Source organism: Notolabrus celidotus, chromosome 11 (assembly GCF_009762535.1).
Source record: "Notolabrus celidotus isolate fNotCel1 chromosome 11, fNotCel1.pri, whole genome shotgun sequence".
NCBI classification, from domain to species: domain Eukaryota; kingdom Metazoa; phylum Chordata; class Actinopteri; order Labriformes; family Labridae; genus Notolabrus; species Notolabrus celidotus.
The window spans coordinates 1,349,038-1,364,001 of record NC_048282.1 but is presented as its reverse complement, the minus strand read 5'-3'; the positions used below and the strand labels follow the sequence as shown (position 1 = coordinate 1,364,001).

Genomic DNA, 14,964 nt, shown 5'->3' with positions numbered 1-14,964 from the left:
AGTAATATTTGACCTGAAGGATCTATGTGTAACACTCTGTGTCTCACTGTGTAACATGCATTAAATGAAATACATTCATGTCTTGTCAGTTGGTCATTAACTCTTTTTTTTTCTTAGTAAATAAAAACAGAATTTAAATTCAGGAAAGTTGCACAGTTGAAACTCCATGGTGACTATGAGAACAGGAAGTTCAGGTTGAGCTTCATGGTGATGACGATAGCATCATTCCAGGAAGTAAGGAAAAAAAAAAATCAACAAAGCATTTGTTTGTTATTTCCGGGTGTCTTCACCAGGTGACGGATTACAAAAAAAGGTTCTGATGTTCCTTGAACTTTGAGAACATGAAGAGACCAAATATAACAAAAGATGTGTTAGATTTTTAAAAATGCAACATTTCATTTGTATATCAGCTCATAGATAATCAGACTGTGTTATTACAAATAAAAACAACAGGGGAATCTGTTAGTCCCAAAGCTTGGCCTTAAGCTTCTTTGAATAGTGAGCCACCGGTTAAGTAAGGAGACTGTATCACCAGATTCTGTAACAAAAAAATGAAGACGTGTGTCAAATGCAGAGAGAGAGCTGAAGGATTGAGTGCAGCGTCACCACACACCTAGGACTGCCCCTTGTACCATACCTCTCATGAATTTGCAATGTCTCCTATTGTGATTCTTTTTCGCCATGTGAGTCACCTAATTGAGCAAACTTTGTCCTGCTGATTATCATCATGCAGGAAGTCATTGTGCAAAAGGGAGAAACCATGTTGACATAGAGAGGGGGCCAGTTTCGCAAGGTCAAGCTACAGTTGAACAAGGAAGCAACACCTGGTGCAACAGCATATATTCTGGTGTGCTGGAATCAGACCATCAGTCCTTCTGCTCAGACCAGACCGGATCTTCTAAAAACCATGCCCAGCTTCAGACTCAGCAGCACACTATGTGAGTACAGAAATAATAGATGAGTAAATCTTTGAGTATTAGATTTTAAATAATGCAGAGGAATACGATTGTTTCTTTCTTGCTGAAGCACTAAAGATGTTTCTTATAGGAGTGAAAGAGAACTGGTTGTAAAAACATATGAGGCAGAATCAAATACATCCTCATCTGCTTCATTACTAAAATCAACTTCATGCATGTATTTCTAACTCATTCTCTTTTTTATGAAAAGTTTCTCAGAATTCTGAGAAAAAGCCAGAAATTTGGAGGGTAGGCGAGAATAAAAACATTTTTTAACAGTTCATTTTTAATTCATTCTGACAATAGAATTCTCACTTTTTTTCTCAGATTTCAGAGTTAAAAGTCAGAATTCCATTGTCAGAATAAATAATTTAAAAAAACACATTCAAAATGTTTTTTTTCTCCCCTGCCCTCCAAAATTCTGACTGTTCTTTTCAAGTTGAACCTGTGTCTATATCTGAGGTCTGTAGTACATTAAAAAAGTTGGACTCCAAAAAATCTGCTGGTCCTGATATTTTGGATCTATTCGTTCTAAAGCTGGCTGCTGATGTCATTGCTGAGCCTCTAAGCTGTATTTTTAATCTCAGCCTCAGGATAAACAAACTTCCTAAAGTTTGGAAATCCGCGTTTGTCCTCCCACTGCTAAAAGGAGGCGAACACTCCATCGTGAATAATTACAGACCTATCTCTAAATTATGTATTCTGGCGAAAGTATTTGAAAAATTGGTTTGTGATCAACTGAAGGAATTTTTGGAATCAAACAGCATTTTAAACCCCCTTCAGTCAGGTTTTAGGAAGCAGCATAGCACTGCTACTGCTGCCATGAAAGTTCTAAATGATGTATTTGAGGCATTGGACTCTAAAAGGTTTTGTGTTGCTCTGTTAATTGACCTATTTAAGGCATTTGACACTGTAGATCACAGTCTCCTGTTAAGATATTCTCTTGAAGAATGGCATCTCCAAACAGGCTGCCTCTTGGTTGGCCGATTATTGGCAAATAGGACACAATGTGTTCAGATGGCTGGAGTTAGTTCTGCCTCTCTTGAGGTCACAAAAGGCGTACCTCAAGGTTCAGTCTTAGGACCCATTCTGTTCTCAATCTACATCAATGATCTGTGTGCAAACTTGCCAAATGCCTCATACTATCTTTATGCAGATGACTGTGTAATTTACTGCTGTTCACACTCGAATGCACAGGCTTTTAAATTCTTGCAATCCGCCTTTGATGCAGTGCAAAATCGACTGGAAACATTGAAAATGGTTTTAAATACGGAAAAATCCAAACTAATGCTTTTTTCAAATGCATCTGTTCCTTCGGAGGGTATCCCCTCAATTAGAACTGTCCAGGGTAAAACTTTAGAGCTGGTCACCAGTTACAAGTACCTGGGACTAATTATTGATAGGGACCTTTCATTTAAAGAACCTGATCTCTAAATTAAGGGTGAAACTCGGTTTCTATTACAGAAACAAGTCATGTTTCTCCCTTAGAGCTCTGAAGCTCCTGATGTCAGATACTTTCTTGCCTGTACTTGATTATGGCGATGTTGTGTATATGTGTGCTTCATCCAGCTGCCTACAGACCTTGGTTCCGGTCTACCACTGTGCTCTGAGATTTATCACTGGTTGTAGATGCCTCATCCACCACTGCGAACTGTACACTAAAGCTGGCATGCCTTCCTTACATGTAAGGAGATAAACACACTGGATGACTCTGGTTTATAAGGCTCTTCTTGGCTTGGCTCCTACTTATTTATGCACTATTCTTCTGAGAACTGGAAGCCGTTATGCCCTACGATCAAATGACATTTTGCATCTTTCTACTCCTCGTGTTCGAACTGAAACAGGAAAAAAAGCCTTCAGTTTCTCTCCCCCTCTGCTTGGAATGCCCTCCAATCTGAACTGAAACTGTCAGCATTTGTTTCATTGGAAGCTTTCCGCTCTATCTTAAGAAAACGACAACGGAAACCCTTCAAGCAGTGCCTGTGTTCTTAAATTGTAACTGTAAAATAACTTCTGCACTTTATTTGATCAAATTCCTTGTATTTTATATTTTAATGTTTGTTGTCATTGTTATCTGTCTGTTTTTTTATTTACTATGACGTGTGTTGCTGCCTCTCTTGGCAAGGTCACCCTTGTGAAAGAGGTCTCGATCTCAATGGGTCTTTTATCTGGTTAAATAAATACAAAATGTTCTCAGAACTTTGACTTTTTTTCAGATTTCTGACTTTTTTTCAGAATTCCGACTCTTTTATTCAGAGTTCTGTGAAAACAGTCATAATTCTATTGTCAGAATAAAAAAAAAAAATCAGAATTCAGGCTTTAATCTCAGAATAGGAAAATATAAATTACAATGTTAAATATTAAATAAACAATGACACCTTAAGAAAATTGTTCTACCACCCTCCACAACTTTTGTCAGTGGCCCTAATCCTCTTCAGTATATTTCCCTCCAGCCTCAGAGTATTATATGGGGGTAAAGTCAGGTTGAGCTCATGTGACACTGCAGCAGAGAATCTTCAGAATTACTTGCTGTGAACGAGCTGGTGGGGATTGAAGATGTTGAAATCATGCAGCGGGGGTCTGTCTAGTTTTGCTGCTAGGTTGAAAGATGATTTATATAGATATATCAAAATAAGATATAAAGTAGATTAAAGATATTTTAAGCTGGGATAAGATTGTAAAACATGTCATCAGGACTACCTCAGCACCTGTTTGACGTCCTGTCTGACAGGACTTCAGGCTTCAGGCTGTGGTCAGTTTTGGGGGCAGACCTCCTGACATTTTCCAGAGTGTATGACTGAAAACAGTTTTTAGATTCATTCAAGCTTCTGCACACACATTGACTTATTTTAATTAACAAAGTTTCTATTTTTCTTCTCCAGTGCTGGCAGCAACATGTCTGCTCATGACGCCAGGTAAATATGAGTAAATATAAAATGATGGTTTTATTTGTGTGTGGGGTTTTGAACTTCCTCAGCTGATACCTTTCACATTTTTTCTTCCAGTTGATTCCTCAAAGAGTGTTATCACCTGTGATAATACCCGTGATGTCCAGCGCCTCAGATGTGGTATGTGGTTTATATTATTCAACTAACTCAATGCTGTTTTTCCTCTTTTAAATTAGGAACTATCAGTGAGTATCAGACGTTGTTGAAAGTTTAGGCTCAGGCAACATAACAAAACTGACGGTTTATCACCGAGGTTCAAGGTTCAAAGTTTCTTTATTTGTACCCGTAGGTAGATTTTGTTTGCAGTGAGTCAGCCTCCTTTTAACATCAACACAACAAACAGCACAGGACAACACATGACATACAAAGTGCTTAGTGCTTCAGAGGTAACCCTTAATAAAACAATAAAAGCAGGAAATGAGCAATCAATAAGAGCAAAGTCAATAAAAACAAGATAGACATAAAATCAACTATTGGCCAATAAAACTAGATAAAAAGAAAGAAAGTGCCACCAGGAAAAAACAAGATAAGAAGGCCCATAAATACTCAATAGATAGTGGAGAACTTGACAGTACAGTATCATGCTATATTACTGAGACTTGTTTAGGATACTGATCGCTACTGGGACAAAGCTGCTTGTATATCGCTTGGTTGGACATGCTGGGACTATCCCTGCTTCTCAATGAGAGGAGCTGAAATTCATGGTTCAATGGGTGGGAGTCGTTGGCCCAATCTCAATGTCCCCCCTAAGCCCTGAGCCCTTCTTGACTTAATTGACATCAGCTGTAAAGTGATTGAGGGCTCAAAACCATAGAACTGGAATGGGACAGCACTTTGGGACTTCTCAAGTCACCTGCATGACGTCATGTAGTTCATCTTAGCGATACTAGGATTTTTTATTGCACTATTTTTACTTTCCTTAAATTCAAGGCGCTTAAAGCTAGGGTTGGTAGTCACGGAAAACTAGCTTGAATTTAAATGTAGCATTTCCTCAGGACTCCGTCTAACCCCCGCAAATCAGTGACGCTCGTGCATGGGAGCGGGGGCGTCGTTTTGGAGGAGCTCCCAAGAGACCTCCAGCTCGTCCTAAGGACCCCCAGGCCAGATGGGATATGCACCCGCTCCTTACCACAACTGTTCGGCACAACGCCTGCATTGCTACTGACGCAGAACCAATCTTCCTGTCAATCTCACAATCCATTTTACCCTCACTCATGAACAAGACCCCGAGATACTTGAACTCTCTCACTTGGGGAAAAGACTCACTCCCCATCCAGAGAGAGCAATCCACTGTTTTCTGGCAGAAAACCATTGCCTCAGACTTAGAGGTACTGGCTGTCATCCCAGCACTCAGCTGCAAAACGGCCCAAAGTCTGCTGGACGTCCCAGCTTGAAGGAGCCAACAGAACCACATGAACAAAGAGCAGAGATGGAATTCTGAGGCCCTCAAACTGGAAACCCTCCTCCCCCTGGCTGAGCCTTGAGATTCTGTCCATGAAGATCACAAACAGAATAGGTTACAAGGGACAACCCTGGCTGAGGCCAACACACACCGGGAACATGTCTGACTTTGCTGAGTATACAGACACAGCCAGTGGTGTATAAAGTACTTGAAAGCCATACTTGATTAAAAGTAAAGATATCTTACTTGAAATCTACTCAGGTAAAAGTGAAAGTCACCCATTAAAAATACTTGAGTAAAAGTCTTAGAGGAGGTCAAATTAAATGAACTTAAGTATCAAAAGTCAAAGTACAAAGAAACAAAACCCTCCTTAACCTCTTGCTCGCTCCCTCCCTCCTTCTCCTCTTGCCCCCTCCCTCCTTCTCTCCCTGCTCCCTCCTTTTCTCCCCCTGCTCCCTTCCTTCCTTAATTAAAGTCCACACATTTGCAGTTCATCTTCAGCAGAAGTTGGTTTTCAAAATTGTGAGAGTTCAGTCGTTCTCTTTGTGGGCTGAAGACAAGCCCTGCAATCAGGGGCAGTTTGACTTGGGTGGCCAAACTGGGTCACTGACTATTGAGGGGTTGGCCAGGTGTGGAAACCATTAGGGGCTTACCCCAAACCTAGGAGGGTTAGTTACAATAATCACATCTACTTTAACTTCTTTTATGAAATATTTTAACAAATGTTACATTTTTGTAGATTTCTAACGTTAATATTAAAAATGTAACTCCACAGAGTGACAACCTTTAAATCTGTTGAACTGAACTCTTTAAGGACTCAAAATGAAGATGATAATTCAAAGTCACAGCATCAACAAAAACAATATTCAAATCCACAGAAACTACTGTCTCTGCAGCTCGCTGAAACACAACAGCTGATCTGAATATAAGTAATGCCTCTGACATGACAAACAGCCAATCATGTCTAAGAATTTCAGGGTGGCCGCAGGGGTGGCCAATCAGTTTTCAGAGGTGGTCATGGCCACCCCTGGCCACCCCCTGGCTCCACCACTGCCTGCCATGCTAAATATTGGTTGACAGGCTGCAGAGGCAGGTCGAGGTGTGTTCAGCTTCACAGACAGCTTGCAGACAGCAAGGAAAGATTTCAGTACTGACAATATGGTATCCATACTTATTACTGCACTTACTTCACTCACTTACTGCAGTGTGTGTTTTTAGGTTTGACGGTTAGTTTTGGAACACCATTATTTTGGTGTTTTTTCTGCAAACACAGGAGGAACTTCATCCTGTAGGATGAATCTTTCATCCCAACTAAAGTGAAAAGGTTTTTTTTAGATATGGCCACGGGAGTCTCCTGAAGCACAACTAACAGGTGGAGGTGTGGCGGTATCTCCACTATCACCAGTGGACGAGGCTGCTTCCATCATGCTGTTGAGACTGAAGAATGTTCACAGGCTGTGTGTGATCTCGCTGAGATGAGCCTCAGCTTGATTTGAGAGCAGCAGTTATTCGTAGGAGAACACGCACAGTCCTGATAATCCAAACATCATGACACAATTATATTCACATTTTATTTTGGAACATGTAACGACAGTGACAATATAAATGTAGTGGAGTAAAAGTATCATCTTTTTCTTTTTAGTGTAGTGAAGTAAAAGTGAAAGTTTCAAAAAATATAGAAACTCAAGTAAAGTATAGATACTCCCAAAACCTACTTAAGTAATGTAACAAAGAACTTTCACTTTGTTCCTTTACACCACTGGACACAGCTCTCACTTTGGTCATACAGAGACTGGATAGCTCGATGTAGTCGATTATTGACTTTGTAGTCGTGTCATCTGAGGTCCATATGTTTTGGACACTTGGGTAAAGAGAGGAGCAGAGCTTGCAACTGATCACCACCTGGTCCAACCTCTGGAGGGATCTCTCATGCGTCCCGTGGAAGTTGGGGACATTGAATCCGAATGGACCAAGTTCAAGGCCTCCATTGCGAAAGCAGCTAATAGAGGTTGGGGCTTTGAGGCCATCAGTGCCACCTTCAAACCCGGTGGTGGACACCATTGGTACGTGGAGCCATCAAGCTAAAGAAGGAGGCCTTTCAGGCTTGGCTTGCCCGGGGGTTTCTGGAAGCAGCTGACAGGTACTGGATGGCTAGGAGGGGTGCTGCTTAAGTTGTCGTGGAAGCCAGGTGTCGGAGAAGTTGGGGAGGCTATGGAGAAGGACGTTTGGTTGACCATCAGGCAACTCAGGAAGGGGAAGCAGAGCTCAGCTCAGGCTGTTCTCAGCGGGGGAGGAGAACTGCTGACCCAAATCGGGGAAGTCATCAGGTGGTGGAAGGAACACTTTGAAGAACTCCTACATTGAGCTGACACCACATCCTCCATGGAGGAGGCAGAGTCTGAAGGCCCAGGGGAAGGCTTTTCCGCATCCTTGGCAGAGGTCACTGAGGTAGGTCATGAAGCTCCTCGGTGGTAACACGCCAAGGGTGGCGCCCTGAGATCCTGAAGGCACTCTGCACTCATGGACAGCTGCATGAGGTGCAGCATGGATCATAATTATGGACTGAAGAGACAAAGTAAAGTCAAACTTTGTAAAACATGATAATTCCTCCACAGTTCTTCTAGTGATAAGTTAAAAACAAACAACTAAACTGTAGACTGGAGTCTCTGATGTGGAAATACAGGAGAGATTGTGCCCTACACTGAGGAAGATACTAGAAACCATGTTATATCTGCTCCTCTCCTCTAAAAATCATCTGTATCTTCACTGCATTGTTATAAACTCAACCTGTGACGTGAACACACTGTTAGATATGGTTAGCTAACACCACTCACTCACCACCACGCCTGTATCTCTTTCTGCTGGGTCTCACTGCTCCTCAACTTCATGTCTCTCCTGAGGCCGTTATTTCTTTTAATCCTGTCCTGTTCCTCTCCTCTTTGACTTCTGACGAGTTAGTGATTATAAGCTTGTGTTCCGGGGTGCACAGTTAATAAACATTTTCTTCCTCTTTAATGACCAGACCAGCATTTAGAACCATTCATGTTGACCATGAGCTTAACCCCCAGGACTCCCAGATTCTACCTCACATCCAGCTGTCTGTTATAAAAGAAAACTTACAAAATGACTCCAGCAGCTACTGTAGTTTATTAATTCATGAATTTCACTGATAAACATTTTCCTACATATTGATTCCCTGAGGTCTTCAACCTGCAAGTTGCACCTTAAATTAAGGTCCTTGCCTTGCTTCCTAAATTCTCCATTTCTGTGTTTCAGATTCTGGAGTGATCATGGTTAAGGCAGCACTGTATGGACGTCAAGACGCAAGGATCTGCAGTGCAGGCAGACCTCCGGCTCAGCTTGCCAATACAGCATGTGCTCAGAAAGGCACAGTGGACATCCTCAAGAAACGGTACATGTTACACATAGAATACTGGAATGCAAAATTCCATTATATCATTCAGAATGTGGATGTTTTCCGCAGATTAGCACACACCTTAACTATTGCACCAATCAACAGCTGATTTCAGGTAGAGGCCTTATTACTCGCTCGTGTTTATCAGAATAGTTGAAGCTGCATCCTGGGTTGAAATTAAAGGCTAGGTTTGTCAAACCACTTTTCTGTCAATAAGCAGAATTGCAGCCTTTTCCATTAATGCTTGGTGATGAAATGCTAGTGTATACAGATCAGATGTGAACAGACCAAAAGAGAGGGGTACACATTTGGAAAAAGAGGGGATCAAGAATAGAACCTTGAGGAACCCCAGCAGAAATAAGTGACCATTTTCTTCTCATTGAAGTGCAACTTTGAACAAACTCTATGAGGTACAAACAAACTCATCCAAGAGACTGGACAGGATAGGAATGGGTAGGACAGGACTTGTGCATTCCCCTGTGGCATGCTGCTAACAGTTCCATTAAACAGAGAGTTAATTACTGGCCTGCCTATAATTGAAAGCACTTAAAGTCTGAGACTTAGGTTAAAAAGCATGTCAACGTCAGATTAAGCTGCTGCATGGCTCATGTTTAATTTTAACCTTTATTTAACCAGAGAGTCTCATTGAGATTTACAAGAGAGACGTGGCCAAAGTAGCGGCCTTACAGAACCACAAACACTAACAAAAAGTTCATAAATAAATTCAAATGGCTTTCAAAAGAAAACAACCAACATTCACATCACATGTGCAGTCAAGCTCTGTGATTAATAGGGATGTAAGGATATATCACACATCGGTAAAAAATCAATACAAATAAAGGTGGATTAAAATCAATTCAACAACATTTGTGGGCTGCAGCTGAGTGACAGGTCTCCACGAGCGCTTTGTTTCTCCACTGCCAGACTGATTCTGACCCGGTTGTGCTCCCGGCTGACACATGACCACGTTTAAATGCTTATTTTTCTCAATAAGAATCAGAATCAGAATCAGAATCAGCTTTATTGGCCAGGTATGCTTGAACACACAAGGAATTTGACTTGGGTAAACTGTGCTCTCTTTGTACAAGGCATAAGAATAAGACATACAAAATAAAAATAATAACAATAACATCAGCTATAAATACAAAAGAACAACAAATAGACATGACTAATATGTACAGGCTAAAATAATATGATAAAAGTGCAGTGGTGAGTAGTAGAGGTAGTTTTTACATAAAAAAAACAGTAGTTAAATAATACAATAAATAGAAATATGGAATTCTGCTTGGAGAATTGTTGCATTGTATATTTACATGTATATTAGAACGTGTATATAAGAACGGGAAAACTGGACACTGAGTCTGAAATCTGATCCTGTTCAGTTGTCCTGTTGCAGTAAATCCACATGTTGTAGTCTGAGTCTTCACTCTATGACCATGAGTCCACAGAGATTATTTATAAGCCTGCTCCTCACGTTGATATTCAGCGTGTTAACATTTTGAACACCTCAATATGATCTGTAGCTGTTTAATACCGTCAGTAATATACACTGTGTCAGGAAGGAACATTTGATTTAGGAGAAAAAACACATTTGTCATTATTTCTGACATGGAAAACATTCAGTTTTTTTCAATGATTAAACAATAATTGATTGTTAATATTTCCAAAGATCGATCATGGAAAATACTTGCAATTTACATCCCTAATTTAAAGAGATTGACCTTATTTGCTTTAATATTTAATACTTTCATTTGGGAATCGTTCACTTTCCATTTCTCCAGAATTGTTCTGAAATTTTCCAACAAGGTATTTTTGTACGCTCATTTTAGTTTTTTTGCAAGGTGCTGAAAAAAAGTGTGCAGTGGTTTAATTTGAGTTACAACACACCTTAAAAATGAAAAAGGATGACTTTGTTTACAAAGAAATATAAGAGAACAAATATACATTTCAACTGTCCATATCTGAAAATTGAAATAAAATAATAGTTATTTAAATTTTGAGTTCAATCCAGTTTTCTTGAAAAACGTTAGAGAATCGTGAGTGAATGGTATCGTGAACCAAAAATCGGGATCGTGGGTTGAGTGTATCCTTACATCCCTAGGGATTAACACATGCTTTTCTCACTTCTCACAGGTGTGATGGCAAGATGACGTGTGAGTTTGACACACGTATAGTCCGTACCTCTGATCCCTGCTTTGGCATCTTCAAATATCTACAAACCAACTACACCTGTGTCCCAGCGTGTGAGTCACATCTTTGCACTAGACGTACAATAAGACAAGCTGTTACCTCTATATTATGATGTCTGATGTGACTCATGTGTTGCTTCAACAGTTCACACGGATACGTGCGAGCACTCTTATGCAACATTGTCTTGTGGTAGGTTACTTTTATAATTCTATCTTTATAATAAAGTAACACTTACCTGAATACTTGAATACTGAATACTGTTTCTTCTCAGGCCAGGGGCAGGTTATATTTGTCTATGGTGCTGACTATGGACGTCGTGACCGGACCACATGCTCTCACAGGAGGCCCACCTCCCAAATAGAAAATGTTGAATGCTCACACCCCACCACAAAAGTTGCTGAAACGTGCAATGGGAAGAACAGCTGTGTGATCAAAGCCAGCAACTCAGTCCTTGGGGACCCCTGTCAGGGTACTTACAAGTACCTGGAGGTGGCTTACGTATGTGAATGTAAGTGGCTCAAAACTATCTTTTCTACCCTTGAAAGCTGGTCTGTGCTTAGATGGATCAAGAAAGATGAGATGGGATGATATAATCTGATACAGAGCTACAGCATTTAAAAGTGACTGTGAACAAAACAGTCTCTACAGTAATACAAACTCTAAATTGATGCTGTGATTAATATTATTCTGTATTTCATGTATTAAAGAATGTGTGATAGCTTTGTGTGAATGTTATTATTCTGATAGTGCTGCTGCCTTTTAACCAGTCTGATGCAAATCTCTTGTTTTTCTGTTGCAGTTCCTGTGAATCCATGAGGGAACATCCTTTTTTTTCTCCTAACACACATGCATTAAAAGAGTGATATAAATTCAGCACTATGTATCCTGCATTCTTTCTAATAGAGTCTGCAACACAGTGAATTACAAAATCATAACAATAAACTGTTTGAAATAAATGACACTTCATCAGCAGCATGTGTCACTTTTTGTTTTACAGTTTGGTGTTGTGCTGATAGGAGTACAGCATTATTCTAAATAAAAATGCACATTCCAGGTTAAGTTTCTTCTAAGTGACTCTTGGTGATTGCTGGTTCTGGTTCTCCCTGTCAGACTGGAGACAAATATAAACTAAAGGGACTCAGGAGACTTCCAGGAAGTAAAAATGAAGCACCCTGACCCTGTTTTTCTTGAAAGGAAGCCTCAGGCTAATTCAGAAAACTGTTTGACTAGACTTGATATTCATCTACAAGACGAGGTGCACACCTGTAGTCAAGAAAACATCAAAAATGTGAGTGTGGGGACGAGTGCTTTAAACAACCCCTCCATCCATTCATCCATCTATTTGCTTCTGCTTATCCGGGGTTGGGTCGCGGAGGCAACAGTCCTAGTAGAACAAAATCAAGTCCACAAAACACATGTAGACTGGATGGGCAAACTCCAATGCCCACTCCAGGAGCCTTGCAAGGGTAAAGAGCTGGTCGACTGTCCCAGGACCAGGACGATAACCACATTGTTCCTCATGTATCCATTGTTCGACTTCTGGTCTGCGCCTCTTTTCCAGCACCCTTGAGTAGACTTTTCCCGGGAGCCTGAGAAGTGTGATACCCCGATAATATGAGAACACTCTCTGGCCCCCCTCTTTAAAAATGGTGACCACCACCCCAGTCTGCCACTCCACAGGCACTGACCCAGACCTCCATGCGACATTGAAGAGGCGTGTCAGCCAAGACAACTCAACAATGTCCAATGCCTTCAGCATCTCAGTCTGGCTCTGCAGTTCCCCACCCCTGCTGAAAACAGCCTTGGTCCAGACCTGCTTTCCCTACCTGAGCTGCCTGACCAGCTCCTTGAGGCAGCTCCATGCTATCCTTTCAGGCTGAGCCCGACTGGGCCCCATGGAGGAGAGCCCGGCCACCAGATGCTCGCCATCCATTTTTATGAATCCTAAGTAACTAATTATTCTGGGTTTTATGAAATGCAGTTTTAAATTAACCCCTAAAAACATAATCTTACATTCTGAAATTGAAAATAAGTTAATACATCTTTTAATACTGCTCAGTAAATTTCATATACATAAATCCAAATTTAATAAATCTCACCCACGCTTTTCAAGTTCTGTCACTGAATGTTTGAATTTATATAAGATTTATTTAAAGAATATATATTCATCTTATTTCACTGTCAATGTTTTTCTATCTTTTTCATGTATCATTATTTCATCAAGAATCATGATCTCATGTCTGATAAAGCTTGGTCATTTTTTTCATTTTCTTCAATGCATTGTAGTATGTATAACTATACGTATGCAAGTTTCCTACAATAATGTAATGTTATCCAACGCTTACTTCAATAAAGGTTTCTTCTTCTTCTTGAAACACCCAAACTGTCAGGGTCTTGGAGCGGCATTTCAGCATGAAGGGAGCACTCTTATTGGAGAACACTGTAGAGATGCTGCACTGTAGTTTTGATGAAATCCAGGAGGAGGCGATAATGCATTAAATATTGATGACAGTGAAGGGCTTAAAGGTGACATATTAGGGGTGCAACGGATCAAAAAACTCACGGTTCGGATCGGATCACGGTTTTGAGTCACGGATCGGATCATTTTTCGGATCAGCAAAAAAAAAAGAAAAAAAAAAGAAGACAAGACAAATATAACTTTGTCCCTCCATTTATTTTGTAAAACACTTTGCCCATTAAATAAAAACAACATTCAACTCAAAATGTACTGCATGTGCAAAGCACCCTATCTGTGGGCCCAGTCCTGCCTCATTCACTGCATTTCAAGGCATGGCAAGTGAAGGAGCAGAGGAACTTCAATTCACTCCATTCTTCTTTCAATTGCTGATTTTCACCGTCCATTTTTCTTTGAGCTGCAAACTTGGAACACACCGTTTTATTCTAGGGTCCTACAGCTGGCAAAGTGCCAACATGCGAACTGCTCCAAAAAGGAAAATGAAAGTTAAAAATTGCACTCGCAGCATTGAACTCTAAGTGACCCAGTAACAGCCTGTCTGGATACAAGTCCCGGTAAACACGGGGTGACCCGAGCAAAACACAGAGTGAAGGAATAACAGTTCGGGGACCACAAATAGACGGCCGGGTGCGGCCCGCGGGCCGCGTACTGACGGCCTCTGGTCTAGTGGGTGCGCAACGGAATTTCATAACGTGGCTCAAACACATTCAGCATTCACTGTATTTCACAGGGAAACCCAAAATGATCCCATAGCCTACATGTGACTTAAGAGATGCAGGAGGTTTTTCAAGTTCCTCTGCTCCTCCACTTTCCATGACTACCGCTGCGCTTGACTAGTGAGTAGGGTTTGAACATGCAGTCAGCACGTGAACACGCGCAAATTTTTTTCATCAACCGATCCGCGGACCACGTCCGTGCCGAACCGTGGAGAGGCATCCGAACGGTGATCCGTTGCACCACTATGACATATCATGCAAAATCGACTTTTTAATGGTTCTCTACCTGAAATATGTGTCCCTGGCATGTCTACAAACCCCCCGAAAATGAAAAAAATCAATTCTGCCCGTTCTGACTTCTCCACCTTTCTGTAAATGTGTGTGAAACCAGCCGTTTCAGTTTTCAGTGTTTTTGTTACGTCACAACAATATCCGGTCTGTCACGGAGTCAGAGCTCGGAGCTTGTTCAGCCCATAGACTGTATAAAATACAACTCAACCTCTCCTCTGTTTTTCATTACCTGCACACATGTGCTAACAAGGAGCTTAGGAGGGAGGCATGCTAGTTGTAGGCTGTCTTAATAAACACAAAGGTCGGTTTTACTCCCCACGTCTGCAGATTTAAAGATCTAGTGGATGATTTTTATTTGTCATGGATAAGTGCTAGCGCTAGTTAGCATAGCCACATAGCTACATGTTAGTAGCTGTGTACCAAGACACACGTCTACATACTGACAAATAAAACAACAAGAAACACTAAATCTATGACCAATGGTTCAGAAAGGTCCTGCTGCAGGCGCCTCTCCGTCAGGATCAGATTCTGGATCAGATTCAGAGGGTTGAAGTAACGCTGGTCTGTGAG

General features: G+C 41.0%; 1 protein-coding gene across 1 annotated transcript in view; it reads left to right on the top strand.

Moving 5' to 3' along the window:
* The window catches only part of LOC117822079, a 28,075-nt gene extending 16,192 nt beyond the window's left edge, over positions 1-11,883 (top strand). The window contains exons 10-17 of the mRNA XM_034696707.1: positions 773-938; positions 3,839-3,871; positions 3,962-4,024; positions 8,583-8,718; positions 10,855-10,964; positions 11,056-11,100; positions 11,183-11,419; positions 11,711-11,883. Coding sequence (XP_034552598.1) covers positions 773-938; positions 3,839-3,871; positions 3,962-4,024; positions 8,583-8,718; positions 10,855-10,964; positions 11,056-11,100; positions 11,183-11,419; positions 11,711-11,727 — 807 coding nt within the window. The 3' untranslated portion in view covers positions 11,728-11,883. The remainder of the gene's footprint in view (positions 1-772; positions 939-3,838; positions 3,872-3,961; positions 4,025-8,582; positions 8,719-10,854; positions 10,965-11,055; positions 11,101-11,182; positions 11,420-11,710) is intronic.
* The last annotated feature ends 3,081 nt before the right edge of the window (positions 11,884-14,964 follow it).